Raw genomic sequence first — 24,345 nt, 5'->3', positions numbered from 1 at the left:
TATGACGGAAACCTGTGAAAATGGAAACTTATTTGGATCAATAATATGCCTTGAAATACTGAAATTTCTGTCCAAGCCTTGCTTCAATGTTTAGTTCTAGGAATTTCCAGGGCACCCGACATGATTTTTAACAGTTTCGAAAAATCTTTCTTAAAGTTGCAAGTCGCATATTTGACAGGAAGTGAAATCCTACAAAATTAATGTCAATAAAAGGTCGTTATGGGCAGTATTTTCTTCCTTAAAGATTCTCAGTCTGCCCATAAATTCACTTTCAATGACAAAGTACACAAGAAAACCCGCGTTTGTTTGCACACCAATATTCTTTAGTGTATGTTATTTTCTCTATAGTTTCTGACGTCACTTGTAATTATTCATCGACGGCTCAATATTCAAATTTAACTATATGCCCTTCGCACTTTGCTTTACCACAAGAAACATCTGCAAGCTAGGGTATCCGTAATCATTTTGAATTCAGTATTTTTTGGCGAAGTTTTCTCGCCGCTGCTATGAGATTTACCACGTCTATGAAGATATTCAAAGTCACAAAGCTGTTTTAGGGTTGGATGCCGACTCGCGCATCAAAATTAAATCATCCCTCGTTTGCCGAGTGGTTGGAAAACGAGATCTGATAAATCGCAGCAACGGCGCCGCCACAAGATTCGTCGGCTTCGGTGGTGTTTTCCAGCAGGTTTTCATTCTTGTGGATTGAACATGGCGCTTACCCATTTCAGGATTTCTGACCAAAACAGGACGGACCACTTACTATGCGATCACACGCCGTTGGAAATCTCCGACACTGCCGTTAAAGGTTCCTTAATACTCATATCAGTATTGAGTGTTCTAGGTAACAGTACAGTGTGCATTATTGTCTCGCGTCACTATCAGCTACACACCGTTACAAACGCTTTTTTCGTCAATATGGCGGTTATTCAGCTCCTCTTCGCGCTTCTATCCATTCCGCCGTTTCTAAGGCTGTCAGCTAGCGCTTCGTCCCTACTAACAGGGCAAAGGCTTTGCGTTTTAATTGGATTTACTTTCGAATTGTTCGCAACACTTTCGAACCTTGCTCTAACACTCATGGCAATTGAGAGATACTACGTCATCAACAATTCAGGCAGGAAAAAAATTTCCGCCAAGACAACAGGGAAACTAATATTTTTCGCATGGCTGCTGGCTTTGATCTTCGCCATACTGTGGACGGCGCTAGAAGGCAGCTCAATCCAATGCGCAGCCTCTTCTCACATTGTTTCGGGATTGTCATGCTTTCCTTTGTTAAGCGAAGGAAGAAACGGAGCTTTACGGACTATCAACATTGTCTGCGTGGTGATGTGCTTTTTGATCCCGATGGCGTTAATGGGTGGATTATTTTTAAAACTGTCCAAGTCGCTTTGGAGTGGTTTCCACGGTGTGCGACCTATGGGTGTCGGAAATCTAAAAACTATTCGTTTTTGCGCGGAGATCAAAACCACCCGAACCTTGCTTTTCATTTCCGTTTTTCACCTATGTTGTTGGCTGCCCATCAGTGCAATATCGCTGTATTTATCCTCAAGACAGCAACAAACGAACCGCCTGCAATTGGATCAAGCAAAGGTTGTTAGTATTTGCCTGGCATTCGCTTCTTCCTGTATAAATCCATTGATCTATGCGTTTCGGAACCCTCGTTTTAGCATGGTATTTAGACAGAACAAGAAAAAAGCTCGGAAAAAACGAGTCAATTTTTATCAAAATCTAGAGAAACCCGATGGAGAAACGCCTAAGGTAATTTCTTGGGCGCAAAAGTCGCAAGCCGCGTTGGTATATGACACGAGCAAAAGCGAGGAAACGATAACCACGTCTTCCATTTAACGCCGCGTGGATAAAAAAAAATACTCTTCCAGGTTAAGTTTGAGAGGAAAACATTAAGTGATGTCCGCGCTTTATTTTATTTTGAAAATTGTTTGCAAACAAACGTTACCATAGGCTTAACCTGCAGCGTTCACTCGTGTACTGTTGTTCTTGGCACATTTTCCGCCGAATAGCGGTTGGTAATCGATCCTAACGTTCTAACACCCAATAAATTTTATTTGAACAATTATTTCATTTATGTTTTCGAAAGCGGTTAACATTTCGAAACGAATGAATAAGGCTGTGGGGAGTAGAAACGAATGTTTGGTTTATCAGCAGAGTTGATAACTAAAGGTAAATTGGCCACCGTATAGCAGCGTATAGAGATTAGAGCGCTGGCGTTTCGAGTGCAGTAGCCCTTCGCCAGAGTGAATTCGAAGCTAACGCTCGAAACGTCAGCACTCGAATCTCGTTACGTTGGCCAATCTACCTTTAGTTATATCAACATTCATTTCAATCACGAACTTTGCAATGGGTAGCTCTCATAGTGAACAAAAAAAGAGATTCGTTCTTTTAATTTGATCTCTTCCCCCATAAGGAAGAACTTCTTCCATCGCCATGGCGTCAGGAAACACTCGAGATCATGACAGGTGCAAACACAAATTAGACTTTTCCCCCTCTCGAGCTCGCTGAATTTTGATTAGTGTTTGTTGACCATTATCAGTAATTTTGACTTTCGTGCGGCTGCGAACTTTCAATATATTGTTTAATTGATGCAACTCAGTTTTTTAGAGACGGAAGCGCAAACACAAAGCCGTGTTTGAACAAATACAATCTCACAAACTGTCGCAAAATTTTTACGTTTTCTTTAATATTGGTCGTTAGTATCATAATAGTGCCATTAGGGTCATCAACTTAGAGATATTTTTAATGTTATCTTCCTATGTGAGCAGGTTCAAGTCTTAAATGTAAGCATGACTGATTAATTTATACGGTTGAACTCGACTTTGGGCAATGAAGATAGGTTTGTTTACCTTGAGACCGGACGTGGGAAAGTATCACGAAGTCAATCCGAGATTGATAAATCGTCGATTTTGAAATTTAACGTTTCGGCTGAACAAAACGGCCGAATTCAACCGGCAGTTACGAAACAGAGCGGATCGAAAAGCGGTCAAATGGTTGAGTTTTCCTGAGAGACGTGCAAAGTTAACACGTTAACACATTTTTCAGCCAGTTTAGGGTAGATCAGTGGCTGTTAATTCGTCGTTTCTTTTGCCCGATAAGTGGACAATTTTAAAACAGTCGTTCAGCTGTTGATCTAGCATTTTGCCAGAAAGATAGTCGCTTTTCTCTGCTATGCACGGAACACTGACAGTGGCTATAAGGTCTGGGAAAGGCTATTAATAGTTCTTTTCTTTTCCTTTGCCAAAATATTAATGTCTGTTCACTCAAGACGGATAACCGAAAACACCACAAAAAGTATAATGATGGACCTCACAATATCCTACATTTTTTTAATTCTATTACAGCTGTTTCACTGTACACGTATTTCTAGTTAAACAGTAAACAATCCTCACAGCCAAACTGACACCACTCGCTGAAGTTAGCGGAGGTCGCAAGACAGTGAGGAATTGAAGGCAAAGCGGAACGTCACCGAAGGGGAGGAGGGAGGGTAAAAATATTCTTCCAGACGAGGCTGAGCACGTGATTTGCCAAAAAAGACAAAAAGAACCAGAATAATTTACTTACATAAGTAAACAGGATCCCTATAGAGAGCCATCCAGTGGTGAGCTGTTGACAGAGGGTGTTTTAAACAGGTGAAAAATTCCACATGGCTGATTTCGTGAGTTTTTTTCAGCAGTGAAAACAACACAAAACAAACGTCAGTGTTAATTCGTGAATTGTGCATGCGTAATGTACGGTTGCTCGATGGGCTTTACAATGGGCTGTAAACTTTCAGCAAATACTAGTATGTGGTACTCTCACGACTCAGCTCACTTAAGTTTCTCTCCTCGATCCTACAATTAAAATACACGTTTTAGGAGTTCGTAATTAAATCTGGAAATAGCCTAAAGAACACAAGACCGACGAAAAAGAGGATATTGAAGATTTTGAGAATTATCCCAATTCGTGGTTTTTTAAAGTCCCCAATGTCTCTTTCTACAGAGTTGACCTTGGAACTTGCTAACTGTCTTGGAATTGAAAGGATTTGATAAGTTTAATGTAGATACAAATGTTTCGCTTGTGTTTTGGAACGGCTTGCGATTAGTTTTATTAGGGTGAAAAAGAAAAAGAATAAAGATGATTAAAAATAAATAATCGTTGATTTAGAAACAGGGGTATCGAATGGTCCCTTAAAATTTTCTAGTGCTCACAAAATTTGGCCTTTGCTGGATTTGATCGCAAAAATTAAACAAGTGCTTGAGCTCACAAAATTTTTGCGACTGCTTGCATGCTCGGATTCTAGTTAAAGTTTGCTCAATTATTCGAAATTTTTGTAAATCTTGCTTTGTAGGTTTGTTGGTACAGAAATAAATGTATCTCTGTGTGGTACTGAACTCCAATACATCTGGCTGTCAAGTTTAGTTGAAAGCACACGACAGTAACATAAGTTAACACAATTATACATGCCTATAACCAGGATCGCGTTGAGATGTTAGTAGAAGTGTTGCGTATTGTGGAGGTGTTACTCAGGCTACTAGACGCATTTTAATACTGAATAAATTTAAAACAACGTCTGAAGCTTTGCTGCCAGCGGAAAGTTTACGAAGTGCTCGCTGCTCGCCAGTTGTACAGTTTTCTGAAGTGCTCACTACTCGCAAGACAAATTTGATCACTGCTCAGTGCTCGCAAAAAAAACGCAGTACTCGCATGCTCGCGAATGCTTGCAAAGACCATTCGATACCCCTAGAAAAGCGTTTAACTAAACTACAAAAAATAAAGCGATTCGTCGTTTCGATGTAATAGCTTGCATCGAAACGTCGAATCGCTTTAATTTTTGTATTTTTAGTTTAACATACATAAAACGAAATGTGTAACGAGATAAAATTAAATCAATATGTCATAAGGTGGGGAAGCCCCTTTCTTAGTTTTGCCGGTCGAAAAAGACACTTTTTCTCTGAACCTCAAATTGTGTATCGCGAATTCACGGATAGTGTTTAATCTCTACTTGATCTCACTCGAACTTTATTAGGTTGTGCTGAAAAGCCAGACTGGTAAAGTTGGATATCATGGGCCAGTTTGTCGCTTTCACAAGAGAAGCTTTTAATACTAGCAGGGTACAGAGTGCCCAGATACGAGTGTTTTTTTTTTTTTTGTAATGATTATGAACATCTACTTATTCCGATAAGACTTTGGCCATACAACTCATACAGAACGAAATAAACCGATGCTGTAGCGACTTCACTCTCTTGGGAAAAACGACGATCTCTCGTGCGTCAACGAAATCACACGAAAACTCACAGAAAGAACCATTGGACGTGTGAGACATTTACACATGTATAAAACCTGTACGAATGTACGTAAGCGGTCCTCATAAAGCTACATACAGCCTCGAGATGAGATGACGAGCGACATTGTGTACTATTGGGGACTAGGCACTAGAACCCAACACTTTTCAGCCAAACCACAGCCAAACCAAGATGGTGCGCAAAATGTGAGGATTTCCTTCCGTCGCGTCCGTCGTTCCGCGATCTTTCTTTCCGCAAATTTCCAATACGGTGCTTGGTTTTAAACCCAGGATGTAACTGTTTTGCAGATTTTTAATCTAAAATGAGCACTCAAGCTGCCAATTCAGTAACAAAAGCAGGAATACGGCAGCGCATATGCGATCACATGGAAAGGAACGACTTGGCCAACTTTCCCAGGCCCGTTCACAACCGAATCCCAAACTTTAAGGGAGCCAACGCGGCTGGAGAGAAAGTTGTTGTTATGGATGCATTCAAGAAGGCACAGACTGTGAAGGTTAACCCAGACAAGCTGCAAGAATTTGTGAGATATAAGACGTTGGAGGAAAGAAAAGTGTTGTTAGTTCCCACGCCAAGATTGAAGACTGGTCTGTTTAATCGCATCTTCCCGCCATCGGGAGCTAATACTGCTATGCTTAAGAGATGTGCGACTAGAGAGGGCATTACAAACTATAGCACTCCTGTCGGACTGGATCATAAGGTCAACATCGATCTTATAGTGATAGGATCCGTGGCAGTGTCGTCAAAAGGTAGCTTATTCTTCAGATTCTTGTCTTTAAAGGAGAAGAGGGGTGGTCCTGGGATTTTTAGTGTGGATACAATCTCGTACCCAGAGTCCTCAGGCTCTTTTACCAGCGGTTTGTCGTCAGGAGAGACTCTGGGGTACTGGAATTTTATTACCGCAGGATTTCTGTGGTAAAACAATGCAAGCCGTTATGGGGAAGCCAATCAAAAAATTTTTTTTTTCAAATTCTCCAGAGTCTCTCCTGGCGACCAACTGCTGGCCAAAGAGCCTGAGGACTCTGGGTATGAGATTGGTCGGGATATGACCCAGTTTCAGTGAACTATTTAATTAATTTCCCATATGCTTATTTTTGACCTTGTGACCTTTACTTTAAGTCTCCAGAGCCAGCTTGTCAACCACTAATAGTGACCAACATCAAATTTCTCCTTACAATAACACTACTGAACCAAACATTTAGATCATGAGAATAAAGGAAATGATCGTCACAGATGAAATGTCTTCATTTTCAAAGAAATTCTCCCAGCTGGTACTAGCATGCATGGCAGGCAAAAGAAACAAGGTGGGAAGATATGGTCAGGTCATGTGACATGTGGCAGATCGCTGGAAGGTTGTGTCTCCCCCCATCTCTATTTGGGCACTGTGTACTCTTTGGTGCCTCCTAATACAAACTGAAGTATTTTTGTGCAGTTTATGACTATGTGGGAAAAGCAGATCTTAGCCCTTTACTATTGGAATCCAAAAAGAAAATTGGGCATAAGCATGCATTTTTCAGAGAAATTATAATAAGCAACAAATAATCCTAAAAAGTGTTAAAATACAAAACTAAAAAATGTGTGGTTACCCCTTACTTTATTTTCAGATTCCAATTATAATTCTTGCCAAGACCTGCTTTTCCTTCGTAGTTATAAACCATGCAAAAGTACAGTCGAACCTGTATTAAGCGGTCACCCTTGGGGAATGGCTAAGTGACCGCTTAATACAGGTTGACCGCTTAATGCAGGTTGCACAGAATACATCACTTACTTGGTTAAGAAAGTTCGGCGATAAAATGGTATGACAGAGAAGAGCATGGTATTGAAACGGACCAGTAAAACATTAACGCCACGATTGTGCAGCTCATTAGAAACTCAATTGCTTGGCACGCTACTTGTTACCATATTTAAGTGGTTTCCTTTTACAAAGTGACCGTTTAAAACAGGTCAAGACAATAGAAACAGCTCACTGGGACTTAGTATAGGGTGACCGCGACCGCTTAATAGAGGTGACCGTTTAATACAGGTCAGGATTACAGGAATTAAGGGAAGTAATTTTTGGGACTTTGACAACTGAGCAATAGAGGGTGACCGCTTAATACGGTGCCGCTTAATACAGGTTCGACTGAACTTTGTTTCAGCAGGCACCACCATAATTTATGGAACCCAGGTTTCTTGGACCATCCCACGGTGCACAGAACATATGCACAGTAGCAAAAGGAAGCACTGACCTTAAAGGGGAAGTATCACGCAAATTTGCTGTCATTTCAAAACCCAACAATGTTTGTCTGTCAGCAGAAACAAAGAAATAATTGTCAAGTTTGATATAATTTATCAACCCAGTGCAATAAAACTGTTGATTAGTGCCTCTGGCCAGAGACAGAGTAGGCCGGCCGGTATGGATTGGAACTTGAAAAATGTTTGGCTAATGTTTTTCAGGTTCTCGCATTTTTGTTTCCAAAATGTGCTAGAACAGATCACAAGTTGTTCCTTTCAAGAATTGAGTTGATTTCTTTCCTCTCGAGTCATTCTAGAATTATTTGGCAGCTGATTGAAGGTCTTATTTCATCAATGTTTTTAACAAGATACCAAAAACCCCATGATATTTCCCCTTTAAGGGTTAACTGTATTGTATCTGATCCACATGTTCTCATGCATACATACTACTGACTTATGAAATAACTTGTTCCAAAACCTAACAGGCTATCGGATTGGTAAGGGAGAAGGCTATGCTGACATGGAATATGCAATGATGGTCACTATGGGAGCTGTCAATCAAGACACTGTTGTCGTCACAACTGTCCATGATTGCCAGGTTGTGGATATTCGAGATGAACTGATAGATGGGCATGATCTGATGGTAAAATAATCAATGCTATGCAACCTCATTCCCAGGGTCTCTCTTCTTCCCACCCCCAAGAGCGAATAGACCCTGGGAACAAGGTTGCAATGCTTTGTAGTGCGTACATGTAAAACCTTGTCTTGTAGATTATGGAATCAAGGCTGTTACTACTGACAATCCCTTTACTGATTTGATGCCATTGTCATTGGCCTGGGGGTTGATAAATAAAGTAAACAAACAAATAAATAACCTTCATTTACCCTCGGCAGTGTTTATAGCACAAGTGCTGGTGGGGCTGAGCATTAAACTTAATCCCAACTGGCAGGAGGCAGACCAGCTGGCTATTTACAAGCATTGCTAAGCAATTGAACTTTGGGCTACAAAGCTAGCAGTCAGGGTGGGACTTGAATCCAGGACCTCTGGACTTCAAGTCCAGTGCCCTAACCACTCAACCATAGACCTTTTTCATAAATGGCAGCTGATAAATATTATTCTTTTATTTTCATGGAAATTAGCCTTACATAGCCTTGCTAGTATTGGCAAAATTCCATAGAATTTTTACTCTAAAACGAGGTTAGTTAAGGCCAACTAACATATTTTGAAAAGAATAATAAATCGGCCGGCATTTATGAAAAAGGTCTATGCTGCCTCCCAGCTACGAATACCAATGAATTCTTTGCATTTATTTTTCAGGTGGATTACATTGTAACACCTACAAGAGTAATCAACTGCGAAGGGGGGAGTCGGAGGCCTACTGGAATACAGTGGTCAAAGGTCACAGCCCAGATGTTAAAGGAAATCCCCATCTTGAAAGATCTTAGAGAGAAAGAGCGAAGGCTTGGACAGAATGTCTCTTTGAAGGAATGTTGAACCCGTTTCAAGGCCAGATTAACAGTTCTCCTGATGAACTTTTTACCATTTGGGGCCTTCAGATTTGAGTATGAGTATGACTCAAATTTCAAACCTGTTATGTCCCAAGAACTGCTGCTCTGTCCTGTTGTTTACCAGCAGATAGGGAGGGTCTAGAATGCATCGTGCTTGACCTTTGATGATGTACGAGTTAGAATTCTCATCAGAAGAATTATTTTGGTTAAAGAACCAAATGAATTTATTTTAATCAGTGTTAAATATATTTTGAGGGGATGGAAACAATAAAAATTTAAAACATAGCAACAACTGAACTTTCAGACATCTATTCACACAGTAAACATATTTATTAAATTCCACAAGTGGATGACATTGTTTCATAGTGCTAGAACACACAGAGCAAATCTGGAAATGATCATCTGCAATCAGACCCTTCCCATAGCATCGGAAAATGGGGATAAACCTGGAAAAGGAATGTGACCGATGCTTAAACAGGGTTGCTAATCATCAGAATGAAAAAAAATTCCCAGACTTTTCACTGGCCACTAACCAATTTTCTCTGACCAGCAAAGATAAATTTTTTGGCAATATAAAGCCACAGAAATCAACTCCTCCTGATTTTTGTGTTAGGATAAAGAGTTACCCTGACTTAGTGCAAAATTCCGACTATTTCCCTGACCTTGAAAATAGATGTTTTCCTCTGATTTTCTCCTTACCATGGCAACCCTGTTAAAAGGCAATAAAGAGGGCCTCCTTGCAGATTGCAAAACAGTATACATATAAATTAAACATTTAGTTGTACTATGGTATTATGGAAAAGCATTTTCTATGGTAAGTTTACTTTATAACAACTTAAAAGTTTGTTGTTTTCTTGTCTGGTAATATCAGCATTTGGCAAGGTAACAGCAAGCCAGTCCCATTAGAACAGTAACTAAAAGTGTCCTTGAGAAATAATGTCTTCCAACCCTAATATAACTTATCCTGTAGTTATATCATACTGTATATCAAGCCATTAACTAACTGCAACCAACAAACATCACTCTTAAATTCTACAAATTGTTAGCATTTTATATCAATTTGCCCCAGCAAGGCAGCCACTTCGTACAATAACATGCAAAGCTATCTGCTTCTGAATGCAGAGTAAGCTAATAAATTTGTGCTTGTATGTTAAGGCCATGAATCTTTGCGAAAATCTTCGAAAGCGTCTTGAGAAGACACAGTGAGTTTTTCACCAGAGTATGACATTAATTCAGGGGGAATCCCTCGCCTACAAAATCATAACAAAGAGAATTCTCAAATCACTGACAGAAGTGACTATTTGGCCTCAAAAACAACTGCTGACTTGATAACGTGATACTGACTTTAGACATCTCCCATGCGCATTGTAATCCAAGTGTCTGGTCTTTCACTGCTGCCTCCTTGTCCTTGCTATGTCTGCCCCCAATTCCCCTGTACTCCCTTCCTCCAGCAGAACAGTTATTGAATGAGATGAACATACACATTCTCGTCACTGTTCTCCATATCATTTTCATGGTACTGTTGCGAGAATTTGGAGAATTTGGTTTGGTTTGGTGATTATCATTTCCCTCGAATTCTAACCTTAGTCTATGTTTGAACAACAGGTGATATTGTAAGAAGGACATGTAAGTTACTGTCACTTTGTCAAAGTTTGATGAAATCGCTTGGAAAAGGATTTCAGTTGAGAGTTTCAACAGACATTTGAAACAACTGTAAACTGCATGTGAAGTAGCATTGCAGGCATTAATTATAAATCTTTCTACTGTGATGCAACAAGTGCATCCACAAAATTAATAGACTTAGCAGTAACAGCTTAATGTAGAAAAAAAATCATGATGTCAAAATGGCATCAAAATCTACAGCCTTCACGAATTAGCTGTATTTGACATCCAGTGAGGACAGGAAGGGTGCCATTCTAATGTAAATAAAAAAAGGTATTACTAAACAGAATAACTGAAACAAAAACCTAGTTTAAATATGACTGAAATATTTTCGTCTTCCTGCTTGTGATAGTTCAGTGACCGTAGCTTACAATGTATATGTGATATATAAAATTTAATGAAAACATTTTCAAGTCAAAAAGAAATATTACTTGTGTATGTTTGCAAAATTTGCCACGTACATGAATTATGTATGTTAACTTTTCAAAGCATAATTAATAATAACTACATGCCATTTTACAACAATGAGTTAAAGGATTTTTAATGGTAATAAAATATGACGAATGACACAAGGTTGAATGCTTTCAACATCTTGTACTTAGAATTAATATTGTGTACTTTAAGTATCCTTATCTATGTTTAATAAGTTGTTTGATATATATTTTATATACTACCCTTAAAGGGATCCCTGTTATAGTCACTTTGAGTTAGACTTAGTATATGAAATAATATTTTAAAAAGAATATTGACGGGACCTATGAAACTAATACTAAGCAGTTCAGTGGGACGTTCACATTCGTCTAACATGGAATCTTTAAAGGGGAAGTATCATGCAAATTTGCTGTCATTTCAAAACCCCAAATTTTTTGTCTGTCAGCAGAAACAAATAATGAAATAATTGTCAAGTTTGTTATAATTTATCACCCCAGTGCAATAAAACTGTCGATTACTGCCTCTGGCCAGAGACAGAGTAAGCCGGAGTGGATTGAAACTTGAAAAATATTAGCCTTTTCAAGTTCTCGCATTTTTGTTTCCAGAATGCGCTAGAATAGATCACAAGTTGTTCCTTTCGAGAACCGAGTTGATTTCTTTCCTCTTGTCATTCTAGAATTATTTAGCAGCTGATTGAAGGCCTTATTTCATCATTTTTAAGAAAAGATATCAAAACTCTATGATACTTCCCCTTTAAGAGACTGTGCTTGTAGATGAAAATAACTCCATACTGCACTTAGTTTGGCTGTATAAGCTGTGGCAACCATATTTTACTGTCAATGTGAGTCAATGATGTCATTCAGGATTTCAGGAAACTAAGATAAAAGATTCAAACTGCCAAGTCAGATTAAAGACTCACTGAAATTTAAAAAAATATCACTTCCAGATTATAAATTAAACCAAACACTTGGTATTTGGAAATATAAAAAAATGTGATAGTACAACTTCAAAGGATCCCTCTACAAAATAATGGTGTCATGTTATGGCTTAAATTTATAATAATAATCTATCGTATCTACAAAATCGTTAAGCTAAACACACATCTATAGATGCGAAGTATGAACTACAGTGTAGTCTAAAGCATATAATTATGTATTATTCTACTTGCATTACCAACAAAGCAAATAATTAATACAAGTGGGCTATCCCAACCAAACAGTTCATCAACAGTAACGTTCAAAGTTCATAGGAAGTCTACGCATTCAAGAGCTCTAAGGAGTTCTTCACCTTGCAGGAGACCACTTTGGTGTAATGGTGCATTCGCCTCAGCGTCCCAAGATGAGATGTTAGGAAAGAAACCCTTCCCTTTGGATGCTATCTCATTCGTGATGTAACCGTTTCTTTTGACAGCAGCGGGCACCTCTTTCCGCGACGTGACAGGCGAGGAGGAAGCGGAGAAGCTTGTCACCCTTTTGTAGGGAATAGGATTGGTTGGTGCTGGCATACACATCGTTGCACTGCCCGGAGAAGGTATGCTCTCATCTGCATTGAGCAACCAGGATGACGGTGAGGGCGTCATTGGTGAATCGATGAAGGGAATTTCAACTAGTAATGCACCATCACCCAATTCGTCATCAATTGACAGTGGGATGAATGGCGCTCGTTCGTCGTAGTTTTCTTCCTCCTCCTCGGCATTTTCTTTGCCTGAGCTAATCTTTCGGTCCTCACTTGGTGATGGAATAAAAGGTGTTCTGCTGTCTGCAGTGCTGTTTTCTGTGCCAGTGAGCTGCTGGCTGTAATGATTATGCAGGATTTGTTCGTACTTCTCTTGATGTTCGATGAGGTCTTCATTAGTGTCCCACGCCACAGGCAGGCAATCCTGTTAAAACACAATTTCGTTATAATGATTAGGTACGTTAAATCTGAAACAATTCAGCTAACAACTCAGCTTGCTTTGACTGTACATTCTTAACTAAGTGGTTCGAGAACTGGGCCACGATGACAGTTCAACTCTGCCACAGACTCATGCTCAAAACTAAATGTGGTTTACGTATGATGCATTTAAGTTAGATTACAAAGTACTAGAAATAATTAGGAGGAAGAAATGTCATTCCAAATCTTCATTTTGCATGTCACTTTGATCAAAAAATTTGCAAAATTATCGAGACATCCACCAATTTGGAAGAGGCAACATGTAAATATGACATCTTATTTTCAAATTGTGCTTTTAGTGGCAAAATAGTTTGACCAGTTAACAAGAATTTAAGATAAGTTCTGAATCATCTTTCTGTAGGGACACAAAGTCGGAGAAAATTTTTAACTTTGTCAGACATTTCAGAAATTTAAATTGTTGCTTGATGTCTGATGAGGGAATATTTTTTCCAGCACTGCTGCAGTCAATAATTAACATTATTTGGGAACGTTTGGAACTGAGACAAAACTAGAAGGGTTTGTATGGAGTCACCAGGGCATAACAGAGCTAATATCTCGCCCCCAAATTGCAATAAGATTATGATTTTTGGAAAATAGGCATTTTTCATCGTGCTCTTTCCGAATATACAAACAAATCCCATAATTTCAAAGATTCAAATATTTGTGACATCACACTTTAGAACTCTATATTCTTACCAACTACAGGTTTGTTACTCAAACTTTTGCTACTCTACAAACCTGGAAATTCATGTGTTCGCAGTCAACATCCTCTAAGCACTTGCAAGTCTTCTTACCAATGTCCTTCATGCTTTTCTTCATGCAGGGTGTGTTGAGGTTGACCTCCTGTTTGGGCACAATATCTCCCATTTGGCGCTGTTCATGTGCGGCCGCCTTCAGCAGCTTGGTGCGTTCTTCCAATACGATGGAATGCTTTCTCCTTGTTCCCTTTGTTTGAGGATGTTCCTTTTTCACAACCAAGTCCAGCCCCAGGGGAGCGGGCACAGGGTTTACTTGTTCTGAAGAGAGAATGTAGTCTTGCTGGTCCTTCCTCCTAAAAAATGGAAACAAAACAATCATTCACCATAAATAAGGAAAAAGCTAAGTTTTCACTCTACTTGATCCCCATGTGGGGTGGAAGATGGAAATAATTAAAAGTGAAAGTGTGAAGAAAGATTAGAAACTTGGAAAAGTAGAGGTCAGTTCTAATTCAGGGACACAAAAAAGTGGCCATCATAATGAGGTGGCTGTATTAACGGGATGGTTGTATGGAGGGGTTCCAGTGTACTTCCAATTTAGAAGGCGAACAAGAGAAGTCAAACATACGTGATGATGAAGTTAGTGCAGAGGATGAACTGTGGTTGGCATGTCTTGCTGTCATAAACTATGTTGGCCTTGGTCTGAAGCCACACCCACCCTCCAGTGCGCAACAAGAAGCGGTAGTACTTGCTCACTGACTGTCCCTTGGTTAGCACTGAGGCAAAAGAAATGTTGAAAGAATTTAATAATTACCGGTAATATTTGTATACAAATTGGCTATAAGAGAGATTAAGCTACTGAGCAGTGCTTTCGTGTGGTTATGTTTACTATGCTGTACAAGCCAGTTCTAACTTCTAAGTTTGTGGATAAAATCATTCAGATGACCGGGACTAAGCAGTATCTTTCCTGTGGTGCTGTTTACTATGCCGTACAAGGTGGTTCTAACTTTTTAATCCATGGATAAAATCCTAAATGTGACCATTCAAATGAGAGCTACTGAAGAGGACTTTCCTGTGGTGCTGTCTATTACGCCATACAAAGTGGTTCTAACTTTAGAGTCTGTCGGTAAAATCCTAAAGTGTGACCATTCAAATGAAAGCTACTGAGCATTACTTTCCTGTGGTACTGTTTATTATGCTGTGCAAGGTGGTTCTAACTTTTTAATCAGTGGATGAAATCCTAAAAGTGACAATTCAAATGAAAGCTACTGAGTGTACTTTCCTGTTGTACTGTTTATTATGCTGTACATACAAGGCGGTTCTAACGTTTGAGTCTGTGAGTGAAATGCATTGGTGTGACCATTCACATGAAAGCTACAGAGCAGTACATTCTGGCGGTTAAAGTTTAAATTTTTAACTGGACATTTGACAAAAGTTGACTATGACAAGTTCTTAAAGGGACAGTATCCCGCTATTTTTAGTAACACATTGAAAATCGGAAAGACGCTATTCGGTTGATAGCAGCCAAGATATAACGACAAAATTCCATTAAAAGACTATCAGAATGCAAAGAAACTATCCATGGATATTTTCGTCGGCAGATGACCAAGATAAAGGGGGTTCAAATTTGAAAACGTCTGGCGGACGTTTTCAAATTTCGCTATTGTAATGCACTAAAAATCGCCGGTTGTACTATATTTTGGTTCAACCTTTCGTCTTAGAATCACTATTAATATTTCTTTAAATTAGCCATTGAGAAATTAATTAACACAGTGTTCAAAGTTTAAATTTAGTGAATTTTGGCCAAAAATCATGATATCTCCCATCAATCTCCCATGATACTGCCCCTTTAAGCTGCAGGGTAACAGGTTATTAATAAATATTTCAAGTTCAAGTTTACATGACTTACATGTCTTGTGGCAAGCCAATGCTGTGTCTAGATCACAAGCGTGAAGGAAATGGTACCATGACTTGCCAACAATCTCAGCAGGTGTAAACCCAAGGAGGTCTGTGACTCTGTCATAAAAAAACAATATTTTACATGATTAAATTCCTGTTCGTTTCCTGCTCCACATAATCCAGCCCTTCATTCAGGGATGTTGCTACCAGGGAGTTTCACCATCTGAAAGAGATCTTATCACTGGCTGAAAGTTCAACAGAACACAAATACTTGAGGCCATTTTTTAAAGAGTCTCTTTCAACCACGGGCCTTTGCGCACGTGTGTTATTGTTTACGCCAGGGCTTCCTCGGCACTGCAGCCATGTTTGGAAGCTCTCGAATTTCTTCTTGTCAAAGGATCAGTTGAGTACACTTTCAAAGATGGTGGACCTAAGTCGTGAAGTAGAAATGGAGGATTTGGCAGAGGAAAAAGTGGTGGAAAATTATTATGGCTCTCCAGTTGCAATTGCAACTCGAAGATTACAAGCTGCTTCGACTTATTCAGGGACAAGTCAACAAATTTCGGTCCCACTAAACTGCGTGGTGAGTAGAGAACTAGATAAATTTATTTACGACATCTTGAACGAAAATATCCCTAAATATGTAAGCTTGTTTATTTTGCAATTGCCTCTTAGACTCGCAGCTGTTCAACAATGTGTTCAAAGAAATCTGAGAAATACTGTGGCTGTCCGTGTCGAGATGAAGGTTTGCGATGCCACTTTACTTGCAAGCGTGGAGACAAGAAACCTCCATAAATTCGCTATTGGTGTTACGCTGAAAACCAAGATCAATCGTCTTCTGGTTCCAGAGGTTGAAAGTGCTCTCTCACAACAGAATCATCTTGTTTTTTCCATTCTTTGGCGGCCTACCACGTTTTGGTGGAGATCGCGACAGTTGGCCCGACCACAACAAAATCGGGTTTTTTTTGGCACAAACTTAATTCAATAAAAAAATATATATATATATATAGAAATTCTATGATGTAATGATGTCTTAACACACCGGACCGTAAATCGTTCACATAGTGCAGAAGATCCTCAGAAAAAGCCAGGACTCTGAGAACTGTAATTTCGACATAAGCGAAAATGGCCGTCACACGACTCAACGCCCACAAAGCGCACTGGTTGACAGAGACTCTTTAAGGTACATAGTCCAAAAGAGGGTCACAAGTAAAATGATTAGCTGAAATATCCAGTCATTTTTACAAGTTTTTGTTATTGATGAACATGTACTGTATGCAACAAACCTCTCATCGCAGGACAGGAAATTCATGTCCAGGTTGTGACGGCTGGTAAATGTGGCTCTATCCAATGGAACCTCAAATGTTGATGAAAACATAAGTGGCACACCAACAGCCACCATGAACAGTGGTATTTGCTCCTCCTCTCCTGTTTCAGACACCTTGGTCGACATTTTCATGCAACCCGTGCACTGAACAACCTTAAATAACAAGGCAAAACTGAGGTTAACGCCAATGAGTCTTTGCACATGTATGACCACTTGCATAAAAGCAGTTACATTCCCAAAATAAAAGGCAATCTAATATGATTTTTGTCTGTGGGTGTTTTAGTTGATCTTTCATCTTAATCCTTAATTAAAATTCATATTTGCCAAATAGTAAGCTAATACAGGAAATGGGCGGATTAGGATAAGGATTTTGTATTAACCTTTGGTAGGAGTTGTTTCAAACTGGTATACCACAGACAAAAATATCACACTTATAGGGATTAACAAATGAATGTAGATGTCTAAACATCAAGTTATATGACTTTCTGGAACAAGATGTATGAGATCAACTTATTCCTCACGAAAGTGTAACCATCCAAAACAAAAGCAACTGGGAATTTTCTTCCAGAGCTGCTGTTTAATTAATAATCCTTAAGATACAGCTTAGGTGGTCTACAAGTGAAACCCTAAAACATTACCATTCATGCCTGATGTTTCATAATGTTTGTTACAAAATGAGCATCGCTTTCAAATGGTAGTAAATCAAGAATTCTTCTTACCCTGTAGGTGGAAGCCCTGAGGTTGACGTTTTTACCCCTGCTTGTCAAGGTGCTTTTCATGCGCAGGAAGAAGGACTTGTGTGGATTTTCATGAAGGGCTTTCTTAGATCCTCCCTTCAAGTGATTGCTCATCATGAAAACAGAATCTGAACAGAACAAGCCATCAAAGATCTCCATGTCTTCAAGTGGAATCTGTCCTCCAAGTTGGTTGGCTAGTTCCTCGTGATCACAGGGGTGGATGTATTTGTAGAAACTGTTACCAGTTACTTCAATCTGTTTGAAAAGAAAGATGGAAGAATATTACAACATGCAGTCAAACTACTTGCGACATCAACTATACAGTCATCCAAAGATGTCTGCCCTTTGCCTGGTGCTAAATTAAATTATTATTATCATCATTATCATCATCATAATCACCATCATCATCATCATTATTGTTCAAGTAATGTTTGGGTCCTAGGATAATAGGGAGCTTAAGCACAGACGTTTTTGAGCCATGGACGGCAACCAGAAATTTGATTTTTCCCTTTTTGGAACCTTTGCCACTCACACCATCGCATTTGTAACATCAAGCCACAGTCATCAGCAAGAGCTTTTCCTGTCCTTGGTAAGGATAAAAGGAAACATTAGACTACCAGTTGCCGACGGTCAAGACATGGCTCGCGAACATCTGTACTTAAGCTCCCTAATTTCAATTCTATAACTACTACTGAAATGAAAGCCACTGAGCAGTTAATTCTCCAAACAGCTAACTTGTAAATAATCCATCTAACTCCAGGGAGAATGAATAATTTGCAAAAGCTTTAGTTAGTAATTTAGGGCCAAATCTGGCTCACATGGCAAAAATGAGGCTTTTTGTACCTGGGACAGTCCCATGTAATGGTTGATGTTGTCTGAAACGTAAATGCACTGTCCGTCTGGGGTCACAACAAACACAAAGCCATCAAGTGCCTAAAATGAAAGAAGAAAAATGTTCACCTAACTTTAACTTTTGTTATGGTTACAATAAAGTGTAGTAGTAATAGTTGAACATTGTTGTTGTTGTTGTTGTACAACGTAATAAACAGCACCACAGTATTTGTAAGTTTGTAATAGAGTGAAGTCTGTGAATAATACAAAGTCCAAGTTACCTGAAGGGAAGACCTTTCATATGCTGAGCTTTCTGACAGGTTGAGAGAAGCTATTTTCTTGACATCTAAACAAAGATGTGATTTAGGTTAGGTCAGTAATGGAAACATCACAAAATACTGAAAAATTAACTGCGCCATAAAATAGGTAGTTTGGCTACATCACAGGATGGCTGGATTAGCATTTTTTTTTTTAAATAAAATTACTGAAATTCATACAGCTTGTTGACCACAAACACAGGGTGCAAAGTAAAAATCAAGCCCCTGTCAGGACTCAAGACTATGACCTTAAATGCATACACTTCACTAAATGGATACTCCATAAAGAACTTTATTTATTTAACCCTTTAAGCCCTGACAGTGATCAGCATCAAATTTCTCCTTCAAATCTCATTGCTAATTCAACCCCTGAGGTCTCGAGAATTAAGGATACAATCACCCAAGGTGAATTTTCTTTATATTTTAATAACTTCTCCACAGTAGTTTTATAAGAAAAGTATGAGGACAAGATAGGAGAATTTGTTCTTTGATGTTAGGGGTTAAAGGGCTAACCACTGTCCCTTCATTTTACAATACTCTTCTAGAGAGTCGTGCTGATTAATAATGTAAACCACCAATGTTCCAGCAAACTAAGAAGCCCTAGGTTCAATACACAAGTATATGACATACAGTATGCTATGTACATATATACTCCTGGCATAACTAAATAAATTATTGTCGAAAGCATTCTGTGTGGCTATAAAGAGATTCAAAAATAGTAACAAGGAATTCATCCTACCTTGTGAGATATAAGAATGAAGAAGGTTTTTCATTTTAATGTAACTGTTCACAAGTCGCATAATGCAAAGTCTATCTAGCTGTGACGACAGGCCAACTGGTATGGGAAGCTGATTGGCTAGCTCCACAAACTCATCATTTTGCTGTCCTCGTCTTGATCTTGCCGCATCTCTTGATCGTCTCTTCTTTTGAAATTCACTGTGAAAAACGTACAAACCTCATCATTAATTTGACTTATGTAGACATACAGTGCTAGAGCTAGAAAACTGGATAGCTAGCACAGCAGGGATGGTGGTGTCCTCTCTTCAAAACCCTTTAAGCCGCGATATCAATATTCATTTTCTCATAACTGTTGTCAAATAAATATTTCTTATGGTACTAGTGAAGAGAATTTGTTTACACATCAAAACAACTTGTCCTCGGTGATCATTTCCATTATTCTCATAACCAGAGCGGTTGATCAACAGTGAATATTGTAATGAGAAATTGGATGCTGGTCACTATTGGCACTTAAAGGTTAAGGTTGCCACACCACTGAGAGCTTTCTGCTTTAGAAAGTGTTAAGCTGCAGACAAACCAGTAATTAAAAATTCAGCCAGCTCAGTTTGGTCGAAAGTTAAAGTAGATCAAATCAGCCGCAGCGAGTGTACGATAAATCTGTTGAATTATTCTTTTATGGCGCCATTGTTAGTTTGCGTCAGCCTTTCTCAACGAATTTTGAATATCAACATATCACGACTGATGTCTGTGTGTTAACTGGTGCAATGGACTTGTATTAACTAATTAAGAGCTTTTCAAGGTGAGACCCCTACCAAAAGTGTGGTTTTAGTCATTAAGGTCTTGGATGATATGTGACCATGAATAAAATGATTTATTCATGGTCACATTTCATCCAAGACCTCAATGACTATAACCACCAGCCCATAATAAAAATTATTATTCATCTTGTTTTTCCTGTTTGGCATTTTCTTCGCAACTGACAAACAATTGCAAATTCTTAATTCAATCATCCACAAAACAGGCCATGAGTTAGAGTCTTTTTTTTTTTGTTAAGTTATGTTGTATACTAGATGTTTCTGTAACATCAGCATAGCATTTACCAAATATAATTTCTAAGAAGCAAGCATAATTACTATATGCCCTGAAAGTTTCCTCCAAACACCAATAATTGCCACCTGGCATCTGCAAAGTTGAAACTACTCCCAACAAACAGTTTATGGCATGTGCCATAATTTCCACTGAGTTTCACACTGTTTCTAGCTTGACCTTTAATTTTTGTGTTTATTTGAAAAACAGTAAGGCACAAACACCATAAAACTTTTCAGCAGGATTTGTGCAAGTGCATAAAAGGGCAGACGTACAACAAACTGTTCAATGCTCAAGATTAAAATTGATGAAACGTAAATAAATGTTCAGGTTAGCTTCCAAGATGGAGTTTTGGCAAGGTAATTAAATATATAGACATATTTTCCATTTCCTATCTGCAGATTTTCGAATAAATTTATTTATCCAAATTCAAAATAAAAACATTATAAAAATTGCAAGTGAAGCTAGAAAAAAAAATGACTTAACATGACAACAACAAGGATGGAAAATCTCAGTTACTAATAAATTATTATTAGCAAACTATACCAAAATTATATAGTATTGCATGTATTGGGTTCAATCATTTATGGGATACAACAATATAAATGTAAGCACTTCACCAAAAAACTTCTCACGGTATCCATGCACGTGATGTCACAAAAATATTCAGGGAGGACTGCTCAAGTTCTACTTTTAATAAGCCAGCAATTAAGTAATTAGCAATCGGTGGGGGGGGGGGGATGTAGCTGGACGTAGTGAATGCACAAGCGAAGATTGATTGCACATGTTAAACTTGCTAAAGCCCACTAAAACAAATTATGCTTAGTTATTATTAAGGTGCAAGCAAACAATGAATTCTAAAATATGTCGCTTTCTGTGTTGATATTTCACATATTAGAGTTACACTTCGCGAATGCAAAAACTCTGGGCACGCTATAATTTAGAGAGTTACTACGATTTATTAAGCTTTTCTTGCGATAGTTAACTTGTCATATTTTTTTACATACAGATCCGCACTATAGACCTCACTGAATCCACGTAATGAAACCCCTTTGTGGATTAATATAATCTATACAAGTAAATGTAACACTTCAGTTCTAGGTGTGAATAACGTGTAACAAAAACAACACCGCGAAATCATGCAATTTTGTGCAATTTCGAGCGCGCTTTTGCAAACCAGGCATCAGCTCGTCACTCGTCAACATGTGCATACATTTACTTTCGGTCGAGGATATCTAACTGCAAAGGTACGTCTGCTCAAACTACGATTTATTTTTCAAGAGAGTTAGAAATTTCGTATTGCGCAAGATGGGAAAAGAGCGGAACTCAGCTGTGACCAAAAGGTCACCTTCGACTCTCGTCCACTTAATTGTCGTTCCTGGAGATTTGTAATGACGCCGAAAAGTGATTTTGAAAGGTTCTTTCAATCCCTTGAGGATTAAAATTAACAAAGGCTGATTGCAAAGGTGATTCTCCAAGCAATAATAAAAGAAAGATACCTGTTTTTGAGTGCCTTGGATGCCATTTTCCCCTGTGCTAATGATTGCTCTTTCGAGTCCTGTCGATGTCTTGAAGCCGTTCTTGTGCTGTGTCTTGAAAGTTGTCGCACAGTCTCGATTCTCTGCCGAGGATTGTACAAGAAACTTTCTTGACTAAAAAGTCCTACAGGGTTGGAAAACGGCGCGTTAAAACTGCTCCCGGTATCCGTTCCTTGCGAAAATAATCAACAGCGATTCCTACGGACGAACATAGTCAGCCATATTAGGACAAAGTTGCAGATATTGTTTTCGCGCATCCGCTGTAAAAAAAGCACAACTTTCTTCGTTTTCTTTCTTCATTAGATGGGAGAAATACTCCAAGTTATTGAAGGAAAATTCACACTTACAAAATCGCTTTGAACTCTGTCAAAACAATGCTTGTTTTCCAAACGCTCGAATTTGTCTGTATCGCGTGATGGTTTCTCTGGTTCGGAAGGAACGGCTACTGTGTTTCTCACTTTCAATTGCAGTGATACGTGCCTAGCATAGATTTACATAAATTAGCATAATCAGAGCTATTGTTACCGGGTCAAAGTCTTTAAATATGCCATTTTCAAACCATCTTAGGAATGATTGGTTAAAATTGCCATAAAATGCAGCATTCCTCGAAAGACTACCCAAAACCCTTGAAATACTGGGCATAAATGTCTCAATGTCTCGATTATCCAGAAAAAAATCCGCCTTGCAATTCTTATTTCTTGAAAATAGCCTTCGGCATTCTTTGCACAAGACAACTATACCGCGACCCTCAGATCACAAACGTGATTAGTCAAAACGTCATTTAGTCGTGTCTCGTGCGTAAATAAATTAGCGTAATATTTTGCATATTATTCCGCGACGGTACGGCAAAATAAACATTTCTTGATTCTGTCAGGAGTAGGTCCCTTGGCCCAAACCCAAAACACCCTTATCAATTCTTCATGTCTGATTTATTAATCCAATAAAACCTTTCCTTCCAGTACAACACGAATAGACATTTTACGAGTGTTTACTTCACACCTGGATAAATCAACCAATGAGAGGGCTGGTAATTAAAAGTCATCACGTCAGTTTAGTATGTTTTTTATTACTGTAGGCCAATGTGTGTGTTGCCAAGGTGACATACCCGGTTCAAAGCAGAACAGAGCGCCTTAACTGGTATACAGGGTGTCGCAGATCTGGGATTACATGACGTCGCCCTGCATTCTTCAGACACCATCACTAATGTGTTTACTAATACGCCCTTGGCCCTAGGAGGTTCCCTATAGAAACGAGGAATTATAAAAACAACTCAGAATTTGCAAAACAAAACTTTTCAATCTTCTTTCAATCTTTCAATGGTCACATTGCAAATTCAAAAGCAGACAGCACCGTACATTTCGAACTAATTTATAGACCCCAAAGCATAAGCATATTAATTACACGAGCCAATTTGTGACAGCAAGGACAGCGAGGTTTTCCGGTCTTACAATTAAATTGTAATCCTCTTAAATGTTTCGAGAGTCATTGCGGGAAACACAAACGCGTACAATTCGTTGACGCAAAGCAGGGTCCAAGCAAGGAACGCACCTTGGCGCAGACGCTTATGAAAACAATAACAAACGCGACCTTCACGGTGAAGATGAGACGAGAACCTTTTGAGATTCATTTTGGGTATTTTATAAAGGTGTTTCTCAGACAGCTGAAACACTTTAAAAAAAAACACAATTTATTCCTTGATTCATCCGATCGAGTTCCTCTTTTATCTTTTGGCGCGAAATCCTCCTTTTCGTTTGGACCTATTCTCGCACGTGAGGGTTTTATTGACCGTCACGTGCGGCACGAGCGATGTGTGTGCCAACATGCACGCCCGAGCTTCACACGAGTATTAGCCAGAGAAACGTTGTTTACGAAAATGTCAAGGCTTGAATCCACTGAAATGTTTACTGCGCTCGAAGCTAAGAAGTTTGCGTGGTTGAAAAAAAGGCATTAACACGGTTTTTGTGAAAAGCAAGAAAACCCTGGAAAAAAAGCGATTCAGAATAACAAAAATCTTTCGAATGCTATCCTTTTACTTTGTTTGGTTAAAACTGACTTTAACTAATTTTTATTCTGACTTTAATTTCCTTCACTTCCATTCCCTAGACCCTTTTATCGTGATTTCCGTCATTCCATTAAA

General features: G+C 38.8%; 3 protein-coding genes and 1 long non-coding RNA gene across 4 annotated transcripts in view; 3 read left to right on the top strand and 1 right to left on the bottom strand.

The window, feature by feature from the left end:
- LOC146455037 (G-protein coupled receptor 135-like) overlaps positions 1-2,072 on the top strand; it is a 3,217-nt gene extending 1,145 nt beyond the window's left edge. Inside the window, exon 1 of the mRNA XM_085094684.1 lies at positions 1-2,072. This exon is cut by the window's left edge and continues 1,145 nt beyond it. Within this exon, the coding sequence (XP_084950810.1) occupies positions 712-1,845 (1,134 nt within the window). The 5' untranslated portion in view covers positions 1-711 and the 3' untranslated portion in view covers positions 1,846-2,072.
- A 3,388-nt stretch (positions 2,073-5,460) lies between these two features.
- Positions 5,461-11,825, top strand: LOC146455036 (methenyltetrahydrofolate synthase domain-containing protein-like). The gene is made up of 3 exons (XM_085094736.1): positions 5,461-6,040; positions 7,991-8,148; positions 8,824-11,825. The coding sequence occupies exons 1-3, from the start codon at positions 5,596-5,598 to the stop codon at positions 8,998-9,000; spliced, it is 780 nt and encodes a 259-aa protein (XP_084950862.1). The 5' UTR covers positions 5,461-5,595; the 3' UTR covers positions 9,001-11,825.
- Positions 9,326-22,699, bottom strand: LOC146455034 (hypoxia-inducible factor 1-alpha-like). The gene is made up of 11 exons (XM_085094732.1): positions 22,556-22,699; positions 22,170-22,406; positions 19,586-19,782; positions 18,811-18,875; positions 18,542-18,631; positions 17,681-17,953; positions 16,921-17,114; positions 15,645-15,751; positions 14,364-14,511; positions 13,779-14,091; positions 9,326-12,987 (listed from the first exon to the last, which is right to left on the bottom strand). The coding sequence occupies exons 2-11, from the start codon at positions 22,193-22,195 to the stop codon at positions 12,352-12,354; spliced, it is 2,049 nt and encodes a 682-aa protein (XP_084950858.1). The 5' UTR covers positions 22,196-22,406; positions 22,556-22,699; the 3' UTR covers positions 9,326-12,351.
- On the top strand, positions 15,940-16,810 carry LOC146455035 (uncharacterized). The gene is made up of 2 exons (XR_014859099.1): positions 15,940-16,217; positions 16,310-16,810. It is a non-coding gene; the product is annotated as an uncharacterized LOC146455035 (long non-coding RNA).
- Positions 22,700-24,345: the final 1,646 nt, after the last annotated feature.

The sequence above is a fragment of the Pavona decussata genome, unplaced genomic scaffold, assembly GCF_977016875.1.
Source record: "Pavona decussata unplaced genomic scaffold, jaPavDecu1.1 SCAFFOLD_286, whole genome shotgun sequence".
NCBI lineage: Eukaryota > Metazoa > Cnidaria > Anthozoa > Scleractinia > Agariciidae > Pavona > Pavona decussata.
This window is presented reverse-complemented; position numbering and strand designations above follow the sequence as displayed.